Consider the following 19,155-nt stretch of genomic DNA (forward strand, 5'->3'; position numbering starts at 1 on the left):
ATAATTTATTACTTACCAGACATCTACAAGTTCACTACAAAGAATGTGCTAAGCACAGCCTGGTCTTACAAGCCTTGTGCTTTAATAACTTTAAAAAAAATAAACTTTATTCCTCTCAGCCAGACTGTTTATACTACTTGCAAATACAGTATCCTTTATAGCAGGACATGTAAATATATATATTTTAAAAGACAAAAAATTAAACTGCAATACATTCCATTAACTTGTACAACTCATGTAATGCTCTAATCCCTTAAAATACACAGGATTAGACACTTAGTGGCCTAAGAGCTGCAAGAGCCAAAGCTTTAATTAAGTGGATCTGTCATCAGTTTTCTAATGCCCATGTGTAAGATCACACAGATGTTAAAGAGCTGCTTTTGCTGCACAGATTTAGGCTACAATGTCAGCTCTTCCCCTCACATATTTTAGATGAGGTCCACATTAAAAGACAGGAAGACCAAAATCAATGCCCAGTCCTTATTGTCACACTTGGAAGCAGCACAAGTAAATGAACATGACAACATCCTGGAAATAGAGCTGTTTGCCAAATCCCACTTCTCTGGCACATACCTTACTTAGCTTCCCTGTAGAATCCATGTGGGACACAGAGGTTTCTGTGCTTTGTTAAATCAGCACCAGCATATCCAAAGCAGGGTCTGAAATACAGCACCCCCCTGTCCTGCTACCCCGCCTGCAAACCGGCAGGTCAGGCCCTTGTACTGCAAGAAAGAAAGTGACAACATTTTGCTCTACTTGTCCCTTGCCACCACTTCTATAACTATTGAACAACCTCCTTCCACCTTCTCAACACAGGTTAATTAAGGAGGGTTTGTTAAACCCAATGCAAAGGCAGCTCCAGTATTATCAGGGAAGGAATTTTTTTCCACTGTGACTTTTTTCATGCTCTGGAAGGATCTTGGGAAAAGGCTCTGCCACAGGCACATACCTGTGAAGAGCCTGTGCTCCACGGAGAAATTGTGCCCACTAAAGAGAGGAGGTGGGGCCTGGGCTGCAAATAATAATCTTTTAAAGTGAAAAAAGCAGGGCAAGGCAATGCACCAGCAATATCTTTAAAGAAGCATTTCCCTTAAAGCCAAAGGGTTTGCGGCTGCCATAAGTGAGCTCCTCTCCACAGCCTCTCTGGGATCTGTGTGGGCATTGTCACATTTTATCTCAGTGTTTGGGACACAAAAGCCAAACATGATGCATTTCATGGTGCACAGAGAACTTTGGCCTCACTTTTACCTCTTAATCATGTCTAATCTGTGTAAAATAAAAGTAGTTTCTTTAACAAAGGTGGCATCTGACTTACCATCCCCAGACACAGTGCAGAAACTCAGAGTATGTGGGAAGCATGGCAGGCGCCCACAGAGGTTCCTCTGTGTTTTAGCACAAATATCCAGCTGAGGAAACACTCTGGGGTTTGGGAGAAAACAGGTTTGGTGTTTGATGCAGCAAATTAAGAAGCAAACAGCATTGGAAAAAACCAGCTTCCCCTCAGAGTGTGCTGGTGTTGTACAGAGACACTGGTTGGGTTCTCATCTCCATGGTAAGGCAGGACATGGCGGCTGGGTCTGGCACCCCACTTCTCATTCCATCCAGTGGGACAGGAGGCAAAAGCTACTGGGGAATGAGCTGAAATCCTTCCTTCGGTGCTGGGGCACTCTGAAAGCCGGGCCTCTGCCCTCACAGCTGAGCTGTATGAAGGGAAATCGTGGCATTGCTGCCCGGAAAGGTGTGAGGGGGAGATGTGGGGGAGAACTGTGAGGGGAAAGCCATGAGCGGGAAACTGTGAGCGGGAACTGTGAGGGGAGAGCCATGAGCGGGAAACTGTGAGGGGAACTGTGAGGGGAGAGCCATGAGCGGGAAACTGTGAGGGGAAACTCTGAGCGGAGAGCCGTGAGGGGAAGCCCTGAGGGGAGAGCCACCACCCTGTGCCATGCCGCCACCCTGAGGGCCCTCGCCAAGGTGCTGCTGTAGGCAACACAGATCTGGGTGAAGTCTCCAGGTTTCTGTGCTGCCCCTTTGATCAGCTCCTCCTCAGCTCCTTCCTGGTGAGGGCACGGTGTGAAGAAATTGGACGGACACTGAGCCATCAGGTTGAGTTTTCCTTGCATTTGACAGACAAAATCATAAAATCATTGCCTGTAGTGCCAAAGTGCCCAGAAAATTAATCTGAGCCCAAAGTGAAATGAGTCACCACAGCATGCCAAGCTGAGTCCAACAACCTTTTTTATTAAACAATTATAGCAAATGTTATCCAATATATAGAAAGGAAGCATGTAATAAAAATGAACATGGAAGTTTTACTCTTTGACATGAGTATATTCCCTACTTAAGGATTTACAGTGGAAATTATCTGCTTGAGTCTACAGTGACTTTAGTGCAAGGAACAGAAATTTTGAAAAAAGTTACAACAATCATTTTGGTGAGTCACGTCCCCTCCACTGTCAGCCAAAGACGCTCTTGGCTGGCTCATCCTTCGGTTTCTCAAAGACTGTTTCACCCCCTGTCCGAGCGCCGCTGAATACGGAAGGTGCTGCAGAGCCCATTTGTTCTTAGAAAAGAGAACCAGGAGAGACAATCAGTGAAATACCACCCAAATTCAAGGGAGTCAAATTAGTGCTGCTGAAATACATACATGATAAATACTTCACTTGTCCATCAGATGAGGAACCCTTTCACTTGAAAAGGGCAATTAAGTCAATTTTTTACTCTGCTTAATTGCTTCCAGTCGAGGAGACTTACCACACTGCCTCATCACTTGGTAGGTTTTAGACTTAATTTCCTGGTTTTTGGCAAGGTTTCCTCTGGCTCCTTTGAGGTCTTCTTCCTTCACTGGAGGACGCTTCTTTTTCACAGGGGCTGGCTAAGAAACAGACCCACACATCAGTATTTTGTGTTCAAAGCACAGGGAACAAAGCTGCCTTCACCCAAAGGCTACAACATACAGAGTTGCTCACACAGTATTTCACCTATTTCAGTTCTGAAATTACATACTCAACTCCCATAATCACAATTTCACTGCCCTTCCCAAAATCTGCTACCATTCTTACTGCTCTGAAATTGTCTTTTTATTGTACAGCCTTTGAAACAGCAGTGGACTGCTTAATTAAAAAAAACCTTAGATTTTCTCTGTCCAGCCCTATCTGCTTATTCTGCAAGTATTGATTGTAATTCAAGAACCTGTCCAATATTTGGAAAGGAAAAATCACTTTATTACTAAACTGGGATTGTGCCTAAGTCTACTTACTACTTCTTTGGGAAACCTGTCAGAGAGATTCCAAATCTGGACTTGTCTTAAGTTCAAATAAACACTTGACTCATAGTTGATCATCTTAAACTTAAGGAACAAAAGTATTTAAGCACTCAACAGGGCTCTCTACTGAACACATCTAAAGGCCTGGATTTGGAACCCAAAGAAGGAGAAGGAAACCTAATACAGAAACAGATGCATCATCAGGTGGTACACTGCTAAAGCCAAGTACTAATCTGTTCACAGTTTATTCCACTACAAGGAAACAGGGATAGCATTGCTTCATCAGCCTACCCCCATCTTTAAATTAGGACTGCCCAGTCAGACACAACCCCACTCTGCAGCAGCCAACACCATAAGCATTCCTCCATCAGTTTATTATTTCATGGACAGATTTTCAATGTCCCACCAGGCAGCCCTAATGGCAAGATTCAGGGGCACAGGGATATGATAAAGAAGAATAGAAGATCCCCATACTCCAACTCTAATAGATTTGCACACTGAAAGATCAACAAGAAACTTTTCTGACCATTACTACATATTTGGGTTCTGGCAGTGGTGGAGCCCACCCAGCACTTCCAGGCACTGTCTGTGAGGCTAAAAACAGTTGTGGAGGGAAACAAATCCCTCAAGGCCTACAGATGGCTGGGGCAGCGAGTCCCAGGGAGCCTGCAGAGACAGTGCCTGCATGGCTGGCTCCTGGAAGGGTGGGCTGGCTCCACTGGAGCCTTCAGCACAATTTCTGCCTGCTGCAAATTCCTGGGAACGCTCAGAATAGCTCACTGTCAATCCCACTTGCATGTGTTGTGGGAAACAAAACATTTACGAGATCTCTGGGGAAAACACTCATGAGTAGCCAAAGCAAGCGAGGGGAAAGAGTGTCAGCAAACCCTTCAAAATTCACAACACCTCGTGCATGGTTGTTCAGCTGGTGAACCAAACAACCCCACAGTCAGGAGTCTCCTGTCTTTCTGGAATGACAACTGGCACATGATGGGAACAGTCCCTCATGCCCATGGCATTCTCCACAGGCAGCCAACCCAGGAAGGGAAAAAGCCCCTTGCTTTAAGAGCAGTGTGAAGTCTGCAAAGGTCCTTCACCCATTATTGGAAACAGACAGTTACTGTGAGACTTCTACCCAGCGGGACAAGGGAATTCCTGGGGACAGGGTGAGGAAAGGTAGCTCTTGGCATGCACAAAGATACAGCCAGGCTCAGCAGAGCTCTTTAATGTCACCCAGTTATTTTAAAATAAACCATCTCATGCTTTGATTGCAGAGGATTTTCCAGCAGGACAGTTGCTGTGGATTAGTCGGCCCCAGCTGAAGAGCAAAGCTGGTGCACAGAGAGGTTATGGTTAGCCCTGGCCAGCAGCTGCCACTGTCACAGCCCCACCACTGCTATCTGCTGCCAGAATTTCTGAGCAAGGGTTGCCAGGAGCCATTCCTGGCACGGGAGTGCAGCCTGTGCTTTATCTACTCCTGTCACAGGACAGAAAGTGCTACTTTACAAGATATACAACTGGGTTTTAAGTACGAATTTCTTTGGAGTAAAGAAAATCAGCTGAACTGAGTTACTCTCTATGGCTGAAGAACTGTGCTCTCCTACTTTCTCTGTGTTCCTACACCACTCCTGTAAAACTCTCATGCTGAGGAGAGCTCAGCCAAGCACACGCAGCTTGTGATGCAAATGTAACATTTACCTGAAACCTCACCATTTCTGAGCTCATTTCAAGAGCACTTTGAAACACTGATTATTGGGGCATGCATTAAAGACAAACCATTAGTTATAAAATGAATGTAAAAGTACTCATTTTATACAAAATTTCAGTCTCAAACATCTTATCCTAACAGTTAGAATTTTCAGTCACACTCTTTTCTCCTGCATGTTAATGCACTAAGCTTTACAGAGGGACATTTCAGCACAGGCACCTCTTTGCAAAACAGAATTTCAGAATCACTGTCTGAGAAAGTGTGTTAGAAAGGCAGAGATTCCTCCATCTGTGAAACATCCCAATTCAGAGCAGGGGAAAGGATTTTTCCCTTTCTACACAAAGAAAAATATTTAAGGTAAACCAGAACATTTTAAAGCTAAATTAATTAACCATGTAGAGAGCAGCTGCTTTCCTTCTTCACTGAATAACCCATGATAAGTATGTACTTGTTAAAATATTTTAATCACACAGGTCACAGAGCAGTAAAGCTGAATTCACTGGTTAACGAGAGGAACTTGCTAATAATCTTTTCCCAGCACAGCATCCAAGCCAGTAGCAGGTTTGCCAGGCGCTGCTCCGAGGACTGGCAGCGCACAGATGTCCCCGTACCTGTGACATAACTGCGGTGCTCCCTCGCTGAAATCCCTCCCAGGTCGTTCCCGACTTTGATTAAATCCAGCCCGTGAGCTCTGCGAGCGCCTGTTGTTTTCCTGGACTTATATAGAGCATCCGAGTGAAGTCATGGGCTGGGTCATGTTCCCGAAGCAGCGGCGGGATGATTCAGGTCGAGGCAGGCTGTTGTTGTCGGAGGTTTATTCCTGGCGATGACTCGGGCGTGCAGCATTCACCGGGCTGGGCTGACGGGGGCAGGCAGCTGCGGCAGCGGGGAAGCCGGGTCCCTGCAAAAACGCTTCTCGGGAAGTCCGCTGGGGCTCTATTTATAGCTTTAAAAGGCAAAAATGTTGTTATGGACACAAAATTGACTCTGAACCCTCCTGGGGAGGGAGGGGGAAAAAAAAGAGTGGGCATTGCTTCCCAACATAACAAAATATGTGCTCTCTAAAGATGATACAAACCTGAAGTCCAAAGTATAATTGTGCCCCGAATCACTTTAGCACAGGAATCTTTAACAGGACAGTGCTTTGTGTCTTTTGGAGAGCAAATAAAGTAGGGTATGGTTTTACCCTTACAGCTCTATCTCTGATCGTGCTCCAGTGCTGGCTCTTACACAACTGAGAGAGTAAAATCACTTTCTACTTCCAGCACTATCAGCAAGTTTAACCATTTCACCCACATCTGTACAGGAACAGCTTACTCAGACACAGAAAAACTCAGTGTTCCCCACTGTACTTGCTGACAGCAGTAAAACCTTTCTCAGAACTTTTAATATTTGTTCTCTAAACAATTTTTTAATTATGTAAAGCCCTGCCATCTCTGAGCATGAATTCTATTCTTCATTACTGAGAGAGGTTTGAGTGGGAGATTATTTCCCTTTGGGTTTTTTATATGAAATCTTTACATCATGCAAAAAAAAAAAAAAAAAAAAAAAAATCAGCTTCTGTGACTTTACTCAACACCTACAAAGAACCAAGACTCCAGCCAGGTAGGTTAATGTGAGAAGAGCAGGCATGGCAGACCTCCAAACACCTTCCACTAGAGAAATCAACTGTTGTAGTGGTAGAAATCTGCCCTAGCCTTTTCTCAGGCTCTGCCAGGGCTTTCAGGGTACAGAGAAGCACAAGAGGTAACAAAAATTTGTTTTTCACTATGAAAACGACATCAAACCACAGCTCCAGCGCTGTATGAGCAGGACTGTGGGATCTGTTGGCTATGAACTACTTCCCAGGCCTCCCAATGCCCAAACTGCCTTTAAGCTGAACTCTTTCCATGCCTGAGATCTTCTCCTTTATTGGGGGAATTATTTGTAGGCTAAGAAGCAGTTTGGATGTTACATCCTTAGCTATTACTTAGGTTTTCTATTTTAAACCCATGTCTTAGTAACCAAAAGAAGCATTTCTGCAGTGCCCTTAGTAGGCCAACAAAACAGAAGAATAAAACACTGACCTTAGAAAAAACAGATTTTTTTTTCTATTGTACAAAGTAACAGTTCTCTACTGAGATGTTTCTCTACAGTCCCACAAGCATCACTATACTATCACTGACTATCTATTATGACAGCAAAATAACATTCTGCATGTTTAAAGCAAATATTTAGAATTCAAGACACTGAACTATTATTTTCCCTTCAGCTTTCAAAATTGCTTCAGTTAATTGGCACTACATATTCCTCACTCAAAAGCAACAGAGTTGTGCTTTCATAGCAATTTAATCTATACAAACAAAATCAAACCACTCATACCTTGCTTGCCATTTGGGGCAGGTGATTTGCTTAGAGAGGCAGGCAGCTTATCCTGGGATTTCTAGAACATCCCCAAAGCCTGGAGAGTTCTGTTCTCTTCCATTCTATTTCCTAAACCAGCATTCAACAAGGGGCACAACCATTTTCTTGCACAAATTATGGGCTATTTTTCCTCAAAGAAAAAGAAAGAACCCAACCTAAATCTACATTTCTTAATTTTTAGAGTAGAAATCCTGTTCACCTGGTTGAGGTTCTTGAGATCTGTTAAATGGGACATGGATGACAATGGAACAAGATGGCTCATTTATCCAACAGTGGCTATTAAAAATACAAGTTGTAATCTTCCACTGCAATATGAATTGTGGAAAACTCCTTTGCTGGAGGAATGGTTCCAACTAAAATATGGCAATGACCATAGAGAATTAAGTGAATGTACACACGGCTGCCACTGTGGTCTCCAAATCTCAGGGAAGATTTGACTTCTCCAGGAAAGTGCTAACAACTTCTCAGGGGACTGACACTTTAGGTAGAGTGAAGATTATACTCTGAATTCCCTGTACAGGTGCAGTGGGTATGGGGCTGCTTGGATGTGGTAGGTGGAAAGTATGAAAATAATAGGGAAATGTAACAGAGGAGGTACAGAGGCAGGATTGGGTCCATCCTGTTCAGCTCCAGCCCTAAAAAAAATCTTTCTCAGGAAATGGATCTGAGACGAGCCTGCACGGATTCTTAAACTTGTAAACAAAATTTGCATCTTAAGAACAATGGCTCTTCCTGATCAAATGGGACTTGCCATTAAGGTGAATAAATACACTGAAATTAAAATCAACGTAACAGGGTGCACAATTAAAGCTGATGTTAAACTCAAGTAGCAGAACTTGCTTCCCACAAGAGCACACCATAGACACTGAAACACAGGCACTCTGACACAGAAGAAGTATAAAACAAGTGTACAAATCTGTAATAAGTCAGACTTTATTGTAAACCATTATAATGTAATTACATCAGATACCCTTAAAAGTTTAAGGTAACACCACTGATTAAACAATATGGTCCAAACAGAGGGCAGCAGAATACAGCTGTTGGTTTTGCTCACATTGGCTATACTCTGAATTTACTTACAAACAAACCCCACATTCAGTTTGAGACGGATACCCACACAAGACGAAACACCTACAAAAGAGTCCCTTTTTTAAAGATACTGCAGTTTTACTTTGTAAAACCATAGTAGTCATTTTCAGTAATTGAACTGGAAACTTCACCTAAAAAAGTTTGCACGCCTATGCTGTAGATTTACTCTGACTTGGTGTGGCTGAATTTATTAGCTTTCATTACTGGTTTCTCCTGTAAAAAGCACAGCAAAGTTGCAAACACGGGTTAGTCAAGCACAGTGGCAGAGATTCCTTGTGATGCTCAGCTCTGAGCAGAGCGGGAGAGCCCAGGCCCCCCTCCCCAGGCTCGGCAGGGATCAAAGCAGACACCTGCCCGAGGGGATCACTTTGCATTGCTCTAATTTGCAACTCAGTTTCTGAGTTTTCCCTGAAGAAAAGCTATAGTACGTTTTAGTTAGCAACATTAACAGACAGCATTCACCTACTTAAAGTAAGACAAGGGGACCTGAACATATTGAAGCCAGAACTTGGAAACCACATACTAGACAACACCAGTGTTTTAAGTTTATGCAGCTGTGTCACAGGTCAGATACTAGGAACAGTTAATGTATTTAGGTTGACCACTCGTGGTAAATTCCATCTCCACCAATATTTGTGTCTCTTCTCTAAGTTATAATACCTTCCTCTTACTTAGGCATTCACTACATCGCTTATTTTCTTTAAACAGAATCCTATTTTCTAAGCACAGCCTGAATTAAACCTTTGCTACAGGTTGTCCTGAAGTACATTTGCCAGGCAGAAATCCGAGTGATTACTGGAAGATAATGCAAACATGGTGTTGCAATCCCACACTGGATCAACTCCTTATGAAAAGTCCATTTCAGACTGTACTGCCAATACATTTTAACAAGGGGTAAGACACAGTGAAGCACTAAGCACACACTCCCTGGTCACACATGCAAGCCTGTCAGACAGAAGGACTTGTCCTACTCATAATTACTACTTCCAATTTTTACCTTACAGAGAGGAAAATGGCTAGTTTTACATTTTCCATCTCTTCCACAATGGTAACAAAGAATGTATAGAAAAAACAGCCAGATTTTGTTCCTTACCTAAAATTCTGAATAGAATTATTGTCTTAGTAGAGAATTTATTTTTTCCCCTCTGAAGGTTGGTCCTCCTGTTACTACTGTGGTATTTAAAATACTTCTGTGTCTTTGGATGATAGTGCTTTACTACATCATCTGGCTAGGCATATCTAGATCTCACAAGAAGAGACATTTAAGCACTTAAGACATGAAAAATTAGGCATTCAGAACCTTTTCTATAACCACCTTCAAAAAACTGCTCCATAGTGCTTCATACTGTTTTGTACTTGGTCAATAAGCTTGAGGTCTGCTCAAAAGAAATATTTTTACATTATTAAGGCCATAATTTTATACTGACACTTCACAGACCAAACATGAGACTAGAATCATTTTGATAATTGAAGTAACTGGAGGAGGGAAAAGGAAGATAAGATGCAAGCTCGCACAGGTAAATTTGTGTGCGCTGCTCAGTTATCTCAGCTAGCGAGGACAGCCATGGCTCTGCACTGGGACGTAGCACATGTTCAGTAGCCTTAGTTCACTATCTGAAATAGAACAAATCCTATGCTAAAAAAATAAATGCTGACAATTGTGAAAAGAGCCAGTCCCAGCTCTTAAATCCCTTTGGAAAAGTGAGCTGGAGACTATTCTGTTGATGAATTCCTTGAAGTACTGTGCTTTTGGAGATCTGTGCCCACCCAGTGGTCAATAGTCAAGAGAAGGTGCGAGTGATACAATCAATAAAAAACCCCACACCCCCCAAACCAGAGGCAACACTGATTAGGGACATTTCCCCATCCCCACCCCCCCATGTCAAAAGAACTCAGGTAAGCTTCCACTGTCATTAATCTCTAAATTTAGTCTAAAGGAAACACTAGTACTGTAACTTATTGCAGTTCTTACGTTTCAGTGCACAGTAATAAAGGTCAGTGGCCCATCTAAAACCTCGGGTTTGGTAAATGTCCCTTTGAGCTGGCTGGACACCCTGAGGTGTCAGAGCATCGTGTCCCCTTGGAAGCCACCAGGAAAAGGGATGTTGGAATAGTGAAAGTAAGCACGGGAGCGCACAGTTCAGTATTTACTAAGGCCCAGTTAAGTGGTCTGGATAATAAATCACATAAAGACCTAGTAAATCTATAAAAAAATGTAAAAAATCTTAAAAAGTTCTGAGCAGTTTTCCAATGAAACTGGTTTAAGGCTTGGAATTTTTCTGGTGTCCAGACACTACAACAGATTTGCATTCAAGGTCTGTTGTCACCTCTTCGACACATCGCCTTGTCCTGCACAAGGTTTAGCTAAGCAAGGAAAGCTGTCAGAAACAATCATTTAGAAAATATGCAAAGCAAAAGGCTATCACTGAAAACATGTCTGCTAGCTTTCAGATCACCATGTGCTCTCAATTATCAGAAGAGACACTGAAAATCCCAGAAATGCTGCGGTAACAACTGCACTGTACCCCTTGGGGCTGTTCTTTTACTACTGAAGGATAATGAGACTTAATGGAAATTAAATAGGAGAAATTTTGTTGTTGTTGCTGTTAAGCACATTAAGCAGAAGATTACTTTTCCAACAAAAAACAAGGGACAGAATTGTATTTGCAATACTGTAGCACAACTGCTATAATCAGATCATAGTCCTGTACTGCAGACCCTATAACAGGAAAAGTATCAGAAATGTTCCATCTCTTTTGGGTCATTTGAGAGGTATGCACAAGAGACTTGCAGAAAAAGAAATAATTAGAGTATGCATAGATACTCATTTCACAAATAACTTATCACAATGGATTTTTGTTATACACTAAAGTGCACCTTTGTCAACTATGCAAATACCACCTCCTACTGAAAAAGGTATTTTCAAATTACGTGGTCAAGAGCACACATAGGACTGCATTTTTTAGTGATATTTGGTGACTTCAGCAGTGACAGAGAGCTTTTCCCTTTGCAATCCCTTTGTCTTAAATCAGGAGACAAGGATAAATAAGATTTTCATTACAAATCTTTTGACCTGTTCTGCACAAAAAAGGGAACGGTACCCATTTCTCTGATAAAGAGAATTTTTAAATACAACTGTATGAAAATATAACTTAAATATAAAATAGTCAGATAGATTTGAGAAGACTTGGAAAAAAATCTTTGTTCCACCTATTAGTTCCATAGGTACCCGGTAGCAAGTAAACATTTGTACTTAAAAAAATAATGTTAAGTTACAGCTTGTAACCATAAACTATTCTGCTCTAGGAATTATGCTGCAAAAGCCAGTTTTAGTAATAAAACACACTCCTTTAACTTAGTCAACTTTGATGCCTTTTTGAGAACTCCATACACTGTCCCATCAGTAACTGAAAGTGAAAGATTCTGTATCTGTTCTCTCTGATCTTCTCTGACACCTCCCACACGAATCCTTAGTGACTCGTTAATTTTCCACACATGATGAGGAGACATTCTTGCATAACTGGTCAGTGTGTTTGTAGTGCAACTGAACTGGAAGTCTTCCAACTGCTTTGCCTTCTGTTGGTAGACCCTGCTTCTAAGTCAGTTTGTATGAGAAGGGAGATGCAATTGCAACATTAAACCCCACTGACAGAAGTTTTTGCCATGAAACCTGCAAGTCCACAGGCCAAGGAATGTGTCATACAGGCAGACCAAAGCGATGCTTCTTCTTCTTGATGGGCTTTAAGTTGGTCAGTCTGCGCAGGTCCTCCTCAGCATCCGACTCCTCCATCTCATCATCTGCTGAAATAAGGATCTAAAAACAAATTACAGCTTCTGAGCACGTGGAGCAATCACACTCCTTCTTTCTACTTTTAAATTTTACTTTTTTATGCTTGCAAAGCATCTTATTATTTGCTCAGGAAAGAGCTTAGAACACAATTAGGATTTACTGCCACGTCATTGCAGATACTATCAGAAACCTCCAGTAAATTTTGCAGAAGGATGGATGCATATTAATCTCACTACAGCCCACTGACTCTGAACCCAAAGAGTGATGCCAGAACAGTGGAGGCAGCTTGAGAGAATATTTAAAGTCTTGATCCACACTGGTAACAAGGCACTCACATTACCTGGCAAGCCCCATATAAATAGCACTGTTTATCACACAGAAAAGTTACATTAACTTACTAAACCGAAACCAACTCACCTTCAAATAAACCACCCATCTTTCAGCTGAACTAAAAACTGCTCACTTAATATAATTTAGAATAATGTTATACTAAGGCAGCTATGTAAATAGTTCTCAAAAATCAGGTCAGTTGCCTCCACCAGCTCCCTTTCAGTTTAAGCTATTAACTCTCTTCGAATTAGAATTGTCTATTAGTTTGGATTCCCTGTAAGGTTTTTTTTAGAAGCACTTGCAGCACAGCTCACCCATAGTATTTACATATATTATTGTGTCTTCCTGCCCATCTGCAAGGAAATTACCTGCCAGTGGTACAGCAGTGACTTTTTCCTTAACTGGTTCTCAACTGCCAATGCCAGGAGCTACTGCTAGAGGTACATGCTCAGCAAATCAAACTTAAGTTGACAGTGCTACAATGAAATCAGTATCAGGAGGGATGAACTGGATTGATATTGCATTAACTGCAATAATTAACTCTACATACTTCTGACTCTGACTCCTCATGTGATGCTGCTCTCCTGTATCGGACTTTACTTCCATTTCTTGAATCTTGTCCTGCTTCCTTTTCTTCAAGTTTAGCTTTTGTCTTCCCTTTCTTCATAAGGAAATTATCTACTACCCAGAACATTAACGCCTGTTAAAAAGAAGGGGAAAGCAACAGTTCAGCTTTCTTCAGAGTACAAGAAAGGTCCAAATACTGACCAAATGAGCTTGAAAATAATTCTCAATTGGCCAAAAGCTTAATCTTGCATAGGCACAGTGTCACATATCTTATTACACCTTTCAGGAATGCTCTAGAACCCAGCTACTTTATCCCTTAGTGGAAGAGAAGAAAATCAGAAAAGTAGTGATTATTCACAGTGATTGTATATTAACTCTTCATGTAGCAATGCTTTACCAGCAGTTATTACATGCAAGGACACCCTCTGTCTATGGTTCTAATCCCTAAATCCCTGATTGCTGCAATAGTGTACTTTGGGAAGGATGACTGCACACTTGCCCTTTTCCTCTGCTCCACTACAGGCCAGCTGCTATTAGCTATGATCAGACACAGGACACTTCAAAGGAGTGTCCTTAGACCAACTGCTTCCTGAAGCAAATTTCTCTGTAATTTTATAATCTCTGTCAGTCAATCTACTGAAGTCATCAGGCCAAAGGAGTCTATGAGACATTTCTGCCCCTCTCCTGAACCTGGTTCTTTTGCTCCATATGGATTTCAGCTTTGTAAAAATCTACATATTCAGACAATTTACCCATTCTTTAGCAGCCCTTAAATTAACTTAAGCACCAAGGTACAGAGTATTTTAAGGACTGATGTTAATTAATGAACACAAGGCAGAAGGATATCCAAGTAAACATCTCATGAAGTTTGAAGAGTGGTACTAACGTTAACAAAGAAGGGAACTATCAGCATGACGATTGCCAGCTCCAGCTGAGGGTTCTCTATGGGGTTCAATAAAGCCACCTGTGGAAAGAAAAGGACTGAGTTCAGCTCACAGCAGCATGTGAACCCAACTGGCTTAGGCAGGGCAATGTTCATGTACAAGCTAATGTGACAGAAATAATGCAGGTGAACCAAAAAAGGGCAGCTTTGAGAAAAGTAAAGTATTTAGGACAGCTCATAAATTACCACAGATAAGTAAGTGGGGCTGGCAAGAAACTTATCTCTGTCATTTTTGTTTACAGACGACTGAGGAGCTGCCTTAGAATCATCTTGAACATTTTAGAGCGGCTCCCAAGGAACATGTTGTAGATCCATCTTTAGGAAATTTAAACAGAGAAGAGTTTTACAAAATACCCAGTAAGGAGAACAGAGTTCCTGAAGTAGTCCAGGGCATAGAATAGAGCTGTCTGGTTTTAATGGGCAGTAACAGCACCACTTTGAGTATATGGTTGCACAGAGTCCATCAAAATAAAGGTTAATCCAGTCAGCACCAGTGGATTCACTAATCCACCACAGATTTCTAAAAGTGTACACTTAAAACCTATCAACAAGGTCAGGCAAAGAAAATTCTTCAAAATACTACAAGAATACAAAATAGCTGTAGGGAAGAATTAGAGTTAAGAAAAGAAAGAACCACTTAGTAGTTTCAAGGGTACTTTAGACAAGGAGACAGAATTAAATTTTGGGTATTTCAGTTTACAAAAAACCCTCCAAATACAATATGATATTCCTGGCAGTGGATAAAGGTCTCATTAGCAGTATCCCAGTTAAACTAAAAGAACATAACACTACTACAGAGTTAATTGGCAATGAGTGTAGACAACCATGATGCTTGAGCCAAACCAATAAACACTGCTGGAAGTCTTTACAGCTTCCACCTAAAATTCACTTGTCTGTAAAATGCTGTAAAAACACCAACCTCTTTCCACTGAGGTATAAGCAGCACTATGATGATGATGGTTTTCTCAAATGTCATAATCATTATGTACAGAGCACACTGGCCCATCCAAGCACTGCACTGCAGGGGGTCACCTGCAAGAAAGAAGAAAGGTTCAATATATGCATAGGTTTTATTTACTTCATAGTAAACATCTTAAAAAATCAGTTTTGGAAGAGACAGCAGAGCAGCTAAATCCTCCAGAAGTGCCTTCTTCAATTCCTTCAGTGCTGCTCCTTCCCTTCCCTCTGCCTCACCCCAGCTTTCAAAAAGTAGCAGAAACTGAATCTAACAGGACTTGTCCCATCCAGCAGTACCTGTGATATGCTCATACTGTTTCATATAATCTGATGAAAGCAAGACAGACAAACTTTCATTGTGTTTCTCCTCATATTGTTAATTTTTGATCCTCTATCATGACATCTTAAATGTCTTAAAGGGGAAAATTTAGGGAAACATGGCTGGGGAAAACACATTTCCCTTCAGTCTAAGTAGAACTTAGATTTCCACCATTGTCTCTGGGCTACCTTAAAGATATCTTTCATCTCTACAAGGTGAGTTACCATAAGTAACCAATTGAAGGTGCAAGAGCTGCTATAAAAAATTAGGCTGAATAAAAAATTAGGATCATATTCTAGTTCCAGTGTGAAAGGGTTTGAAATTCTGCTGCACCTGAGTGCAGGAGGTGCACTCAAGAGAGTGAGAACCTGAGCGCATGAAGTTATCTGCCAGGACAGAAAGAACACCACAAATATTTGAACAGGAAAACTTAAGCACACTATTACACCCTTTGAAAGAAGGCAGAGAAAGAAAAGAAGACAAAAAAGGGGGGAAAAGAGGATTGGTAAGCCTAACAAACTTTGCAGGTGAGTTTGAAGCTGCACTTCACCAGAAAACAAAAGCAAGCTCTGGAGAGGGGTGACAGATTTTTAGTCTTTGCAGCAGCCTCTGCAATCTCATCAAAGGCAGCTCCAAACTCTCAGCCTGGGGATGAATAATGTGCAATGGAAAATCAGATGCCTTTATGTGCTTGTAATGCATAATGGACAGTTGCTGCTTCCTTTTCTGGAACACTCCTGAAAGGCTTTCAGTACTAATACTTGGTAATAGTCTGAGACTGAGGGTTTGCTGCTGAAATGCTACACAGAGAAACTGATAAATCAGACTGGAGTCTAAAACAACAAATACTTCCTAACCAAATTTTACAGGATGAGTTTCTGATCAACACTCAACAGTCTGAGAGGAAAGCAATTAAAATGCTCAAGCTTTACAATTAAATATTGCAGTTGCAGCTTCTCTTGCAAATGAAGAGCTGGAGGAAAAAAATGCATCAAATACAATTTCTGAGCTCTGCCATGGAGAGGCAAAGCCAAGGAAAGAGGCCACAGCACAATTCAGTTGCCAGTGGAGTTTATAATCACCAGGAGGGATTTATCACCTGTCTTCCACTTGCAACAGCTAAAGTAGCTCAAGACAAGAAGGGAAGGAAAATGCAGGGAACATTCTTTTCAGTACAGATCATTACTGGTTTTCTCCTCTTTACAGACTCAAATATATTAATTGATTCTGCACTTCTATTAAAATCCAGCTGCTGAAGTAATGAATCTGAAAATATAAAACCATAGATATGAAGAGAAATCCAATAAAATTAAAAATTCTGATGTAAAAAGCCCTTGAGGGAGCGTCATGGCCCTTTGTTCATAAATCAGATTGCAGTGCTGTTTTGCTGTACAAACAGCCACCATTTATAATTGCTGATATTTTAGTATCCATTCCTTCCTTGAGGCATTTATGCTTAAAAACTATCCTCCATATAAAGAAGAGGCTTTTAAAACCAGCAGGACACTGCTATTTTTGTGACAGCTTCAAGTAATGAATCACCAGGGATCAAGTAATAGAGCTAAGAAGGGAAATGAGCTCACAGTGAGAACTAACTTGAGACAAATGATTATTTAGGCTCTAGAAACACAAACATCACTCAGTCACAAGAAGAGACTTGTCGGGGGTGGAAGGAGGGCTCCTGTTTGTTTTCCCACATTTACAAACAAACTGAAATCCCACTGATCTCCAAGCTGAGGACTTGACTCTACTACTCCAGATAAAATGCTCCAAGACTCTGATACTCTTTAGTGAACCGTGGGTGGAGAAGAGAGGAGATGTGTGGAGAAGAGAAAGCTCCAGGGTGACCTTATTGCAGCATTTCAGTACTGAGGGGGCTCCAAGAGAGCTGGAGAGGGACTGTGGGAAAGGCTGTGGAGCAAGAGGACAAGGGGGGATGGCTGCCCACTGCCAGAGGGCAGGGTCAGATGGGATACTGGGAAGGAACTGCTCCCTGGAAGGGTGGGCAGGCCCTGGCACAGGGTGCCCAGAGAAGCTGTGGCTGCCCCTGGATCCCTGGCAGTGTCCAAGGCCAGGCTGGATGTGGCTTGGAGCCACCTGGGATAGTGGAAGGTGCCCCTGCCCATGGAACAAAATGGGCTTTGAGTTCTCCTCCAAACCAAACCACTCTGTGATTCTGTGCTACACATTCCATATTTAATTTTAAAATCCCAAGTTCTAAACACACTTGCAACCCCACAGAACTGCATTTTAGTCCCCTCTTTTACCCTACATTATTTTTAAAAAATCTTACAAAAAGTAACAGTGTTCTTTGGGTCAAACTGAAAAATGTTAAATAAACTGGTGATAGGAGGGTTTTCACTTCAGGAACACCAGGGACACTTAAAAGAAGATGACAGCAAATGATCCAATGCAACTTGTCCTTTTAGATGGGATTTCTTACAGAGGAACTAACCTTACTGCACCTACTTAGTTTTAGCCAAAACAAATAACTTTCCATCTGCTCTCTAATTCTCTTTATACCAGGAGCCTCTCCCACGTGATTAATGGAAATGCAGATTTGCAATATGCTTTAAAGCAGTCCTGACAATAGCTTGATTAAAAACCTTACACACTAAGGGCAGGACAGCACATTAATAAAGATGCAGAAAAGAAAGTTAGAGACTAATAAAATCATCTGACACTAGAGAGAACAACTAACAAAAGAGGGTTTATGTAATTTCATACATCACTTATACACACACACAGAGGAGAATACTCAATAAACAGGTTCAGGTGTTTCAGATCTCCTAAATCAAACTGGCAATACTGGAGCAGCCACAGACCACCTCCAAAGCACTACACAAGTTCATCTCTTGATTTTAAGAGCTTTATTACTGCAGTCAGAAATGCCACATAACTAAAACAGACCTGGGTTTATTTTGAAAAGTCGGTAAGAAATAGAGAAATTTCAGGGGAGTGAATGTACTCCCCACATCTCCCCACACACAGACTGCTTACTGTTGAATGAACATTAAAATGGGAAAGGACAACAGATTACAAACAAAAAATTCAAAATGTTATTAGGAAGAAATAAAATCTAATATCTGACATGATTACAAATACCTACCTATAACTGTAATAGATACACTTTTTTTCTCTCTAAGAGGAAACTCAAGTTTTATATGGGCTGAAAGCTGCTCAAACATCTTTAAATGGCTTCAAGCCAAACCATCAATCAGAAAATGGGGCTCTGGGCAAGAGGTCTCACCTCTTTCCTTGCCCCTTTGCCTTCCCTGGGCATTGGTGCTTACCTAATCCCTTAGAGACACAAGCCTGGGACTAATCTGGAGGAACTATTTCCTTTTTTTACATCTAGTGAATTTTTGATGGTTTAGCTCTCTTGGTCAATTCTCTGAAGAGTCAGATATGCACCAGTCCAAGGAAAAGAGTGGAAATACTGGACTGTGGCACGTGGGATAAAAGCAGACAAGCAGCGTTGCAGCAGTGCTGATTTAAACAGCTTAAGTGGCTACAAACTGTACCCTAAAAGATACACATTTAATCTCTGTAAATCTAACGTGCCCTAATGGCATAGGCAGTTATTTCCAAGTTGCTTGTTATCATATCTAAACCTCCATCATTAAAGCAAATAGCAATTAATGTTATTTGACTGCAAACTTCTCAAGCTTTTAAAGTACTCCAATTCCACAAGGCCTTTACTTATTCTTAGTTCTGTCAGCTACTTAGGATCATTAAAACCAAAGAAATCTACAAAACCAAAATCCTACCAGTAATAATTATAAAA

At 41.4% G+C, this 19,155-nt stretch overlaps 2 protein-coding genes across 2 annotated transcripts in view; both read right to left on the minus strand.

Annotated features, from left to right (window-relative positions):
* Positions 1 to 2,218: 2,218 nt before the first annotated feature.
* MUSTN1 (musculoskeletal, embryonic nuclear protein 1) lies at positions 2,219 to 6,201 on the minus strand. The gene is made up of 4 exons (XM_009091020.4): positions 6,049 to 6,201; positions 5,582 to 5,916; positions 2,752 to 2,872; positions 2,219 to 2,560 (listed from the first exon to the last, which is right to left on the minus strand). Exons 2-4 carry the CDS (start codon positions 5,588 to 5,590, stop codon positions 2,454 to 2,456), a joined length of 237 nt encoding a protein of 78 aa, XP_009089268.1. The 5' UTR covers positions 5,591 to 5,916; positions 6,049 to 6,201; the 3' UTR covers positions 2,219 to 2,453.
* A 2,087-nt stretch (positions 6,202 to 8,288) lies between these two features.
* STIMATE (STIM activating enhancer) overlaps positions 8,289 to 19,155 on the minus strand; it is a 32,048-nt gene continuing 21,181 nt past the window's right edge. Inside the window, exons 5-8 of the mRNA XM_030228033.2 lie at positions 15,012 to 15,124; positions 14,036 to 14,113; positions 13,133 to 13,282; positions 8,289 to 12,276 (exon numbers count right to left, since the gene is read on the minus strand). Coding sequence (XP_030083893.2) covers positions 12,160 to 12,276; positions 13,133 to 13,282; positions 14,036 to 14,113; positions 15,012 to 15,124 — 458 coding nt within the window. The 3' untranslated portion in view covers positions 8,289 to 12,159. The remainder of the gene's footprint in view (positions 12,277 to 13,132; positions 13,283 to 14,035; positions 14,114 to 15,011; positions 15,125 to 19,155) is intronic.

Source organism: Serinus canaria, chromosome 12, assembly GCF_022539315.1.
Source record: "Serinus canaria isolate serCan28SL12 chromosome 12, serCan2020, whole genome shotgun sequence".
Taxonomy (NCBI): Eukaryota; Metazoa; Chordata; class Aves; order Passeriformes; family Fringillidae; genus Serinus; species Serinus canaria.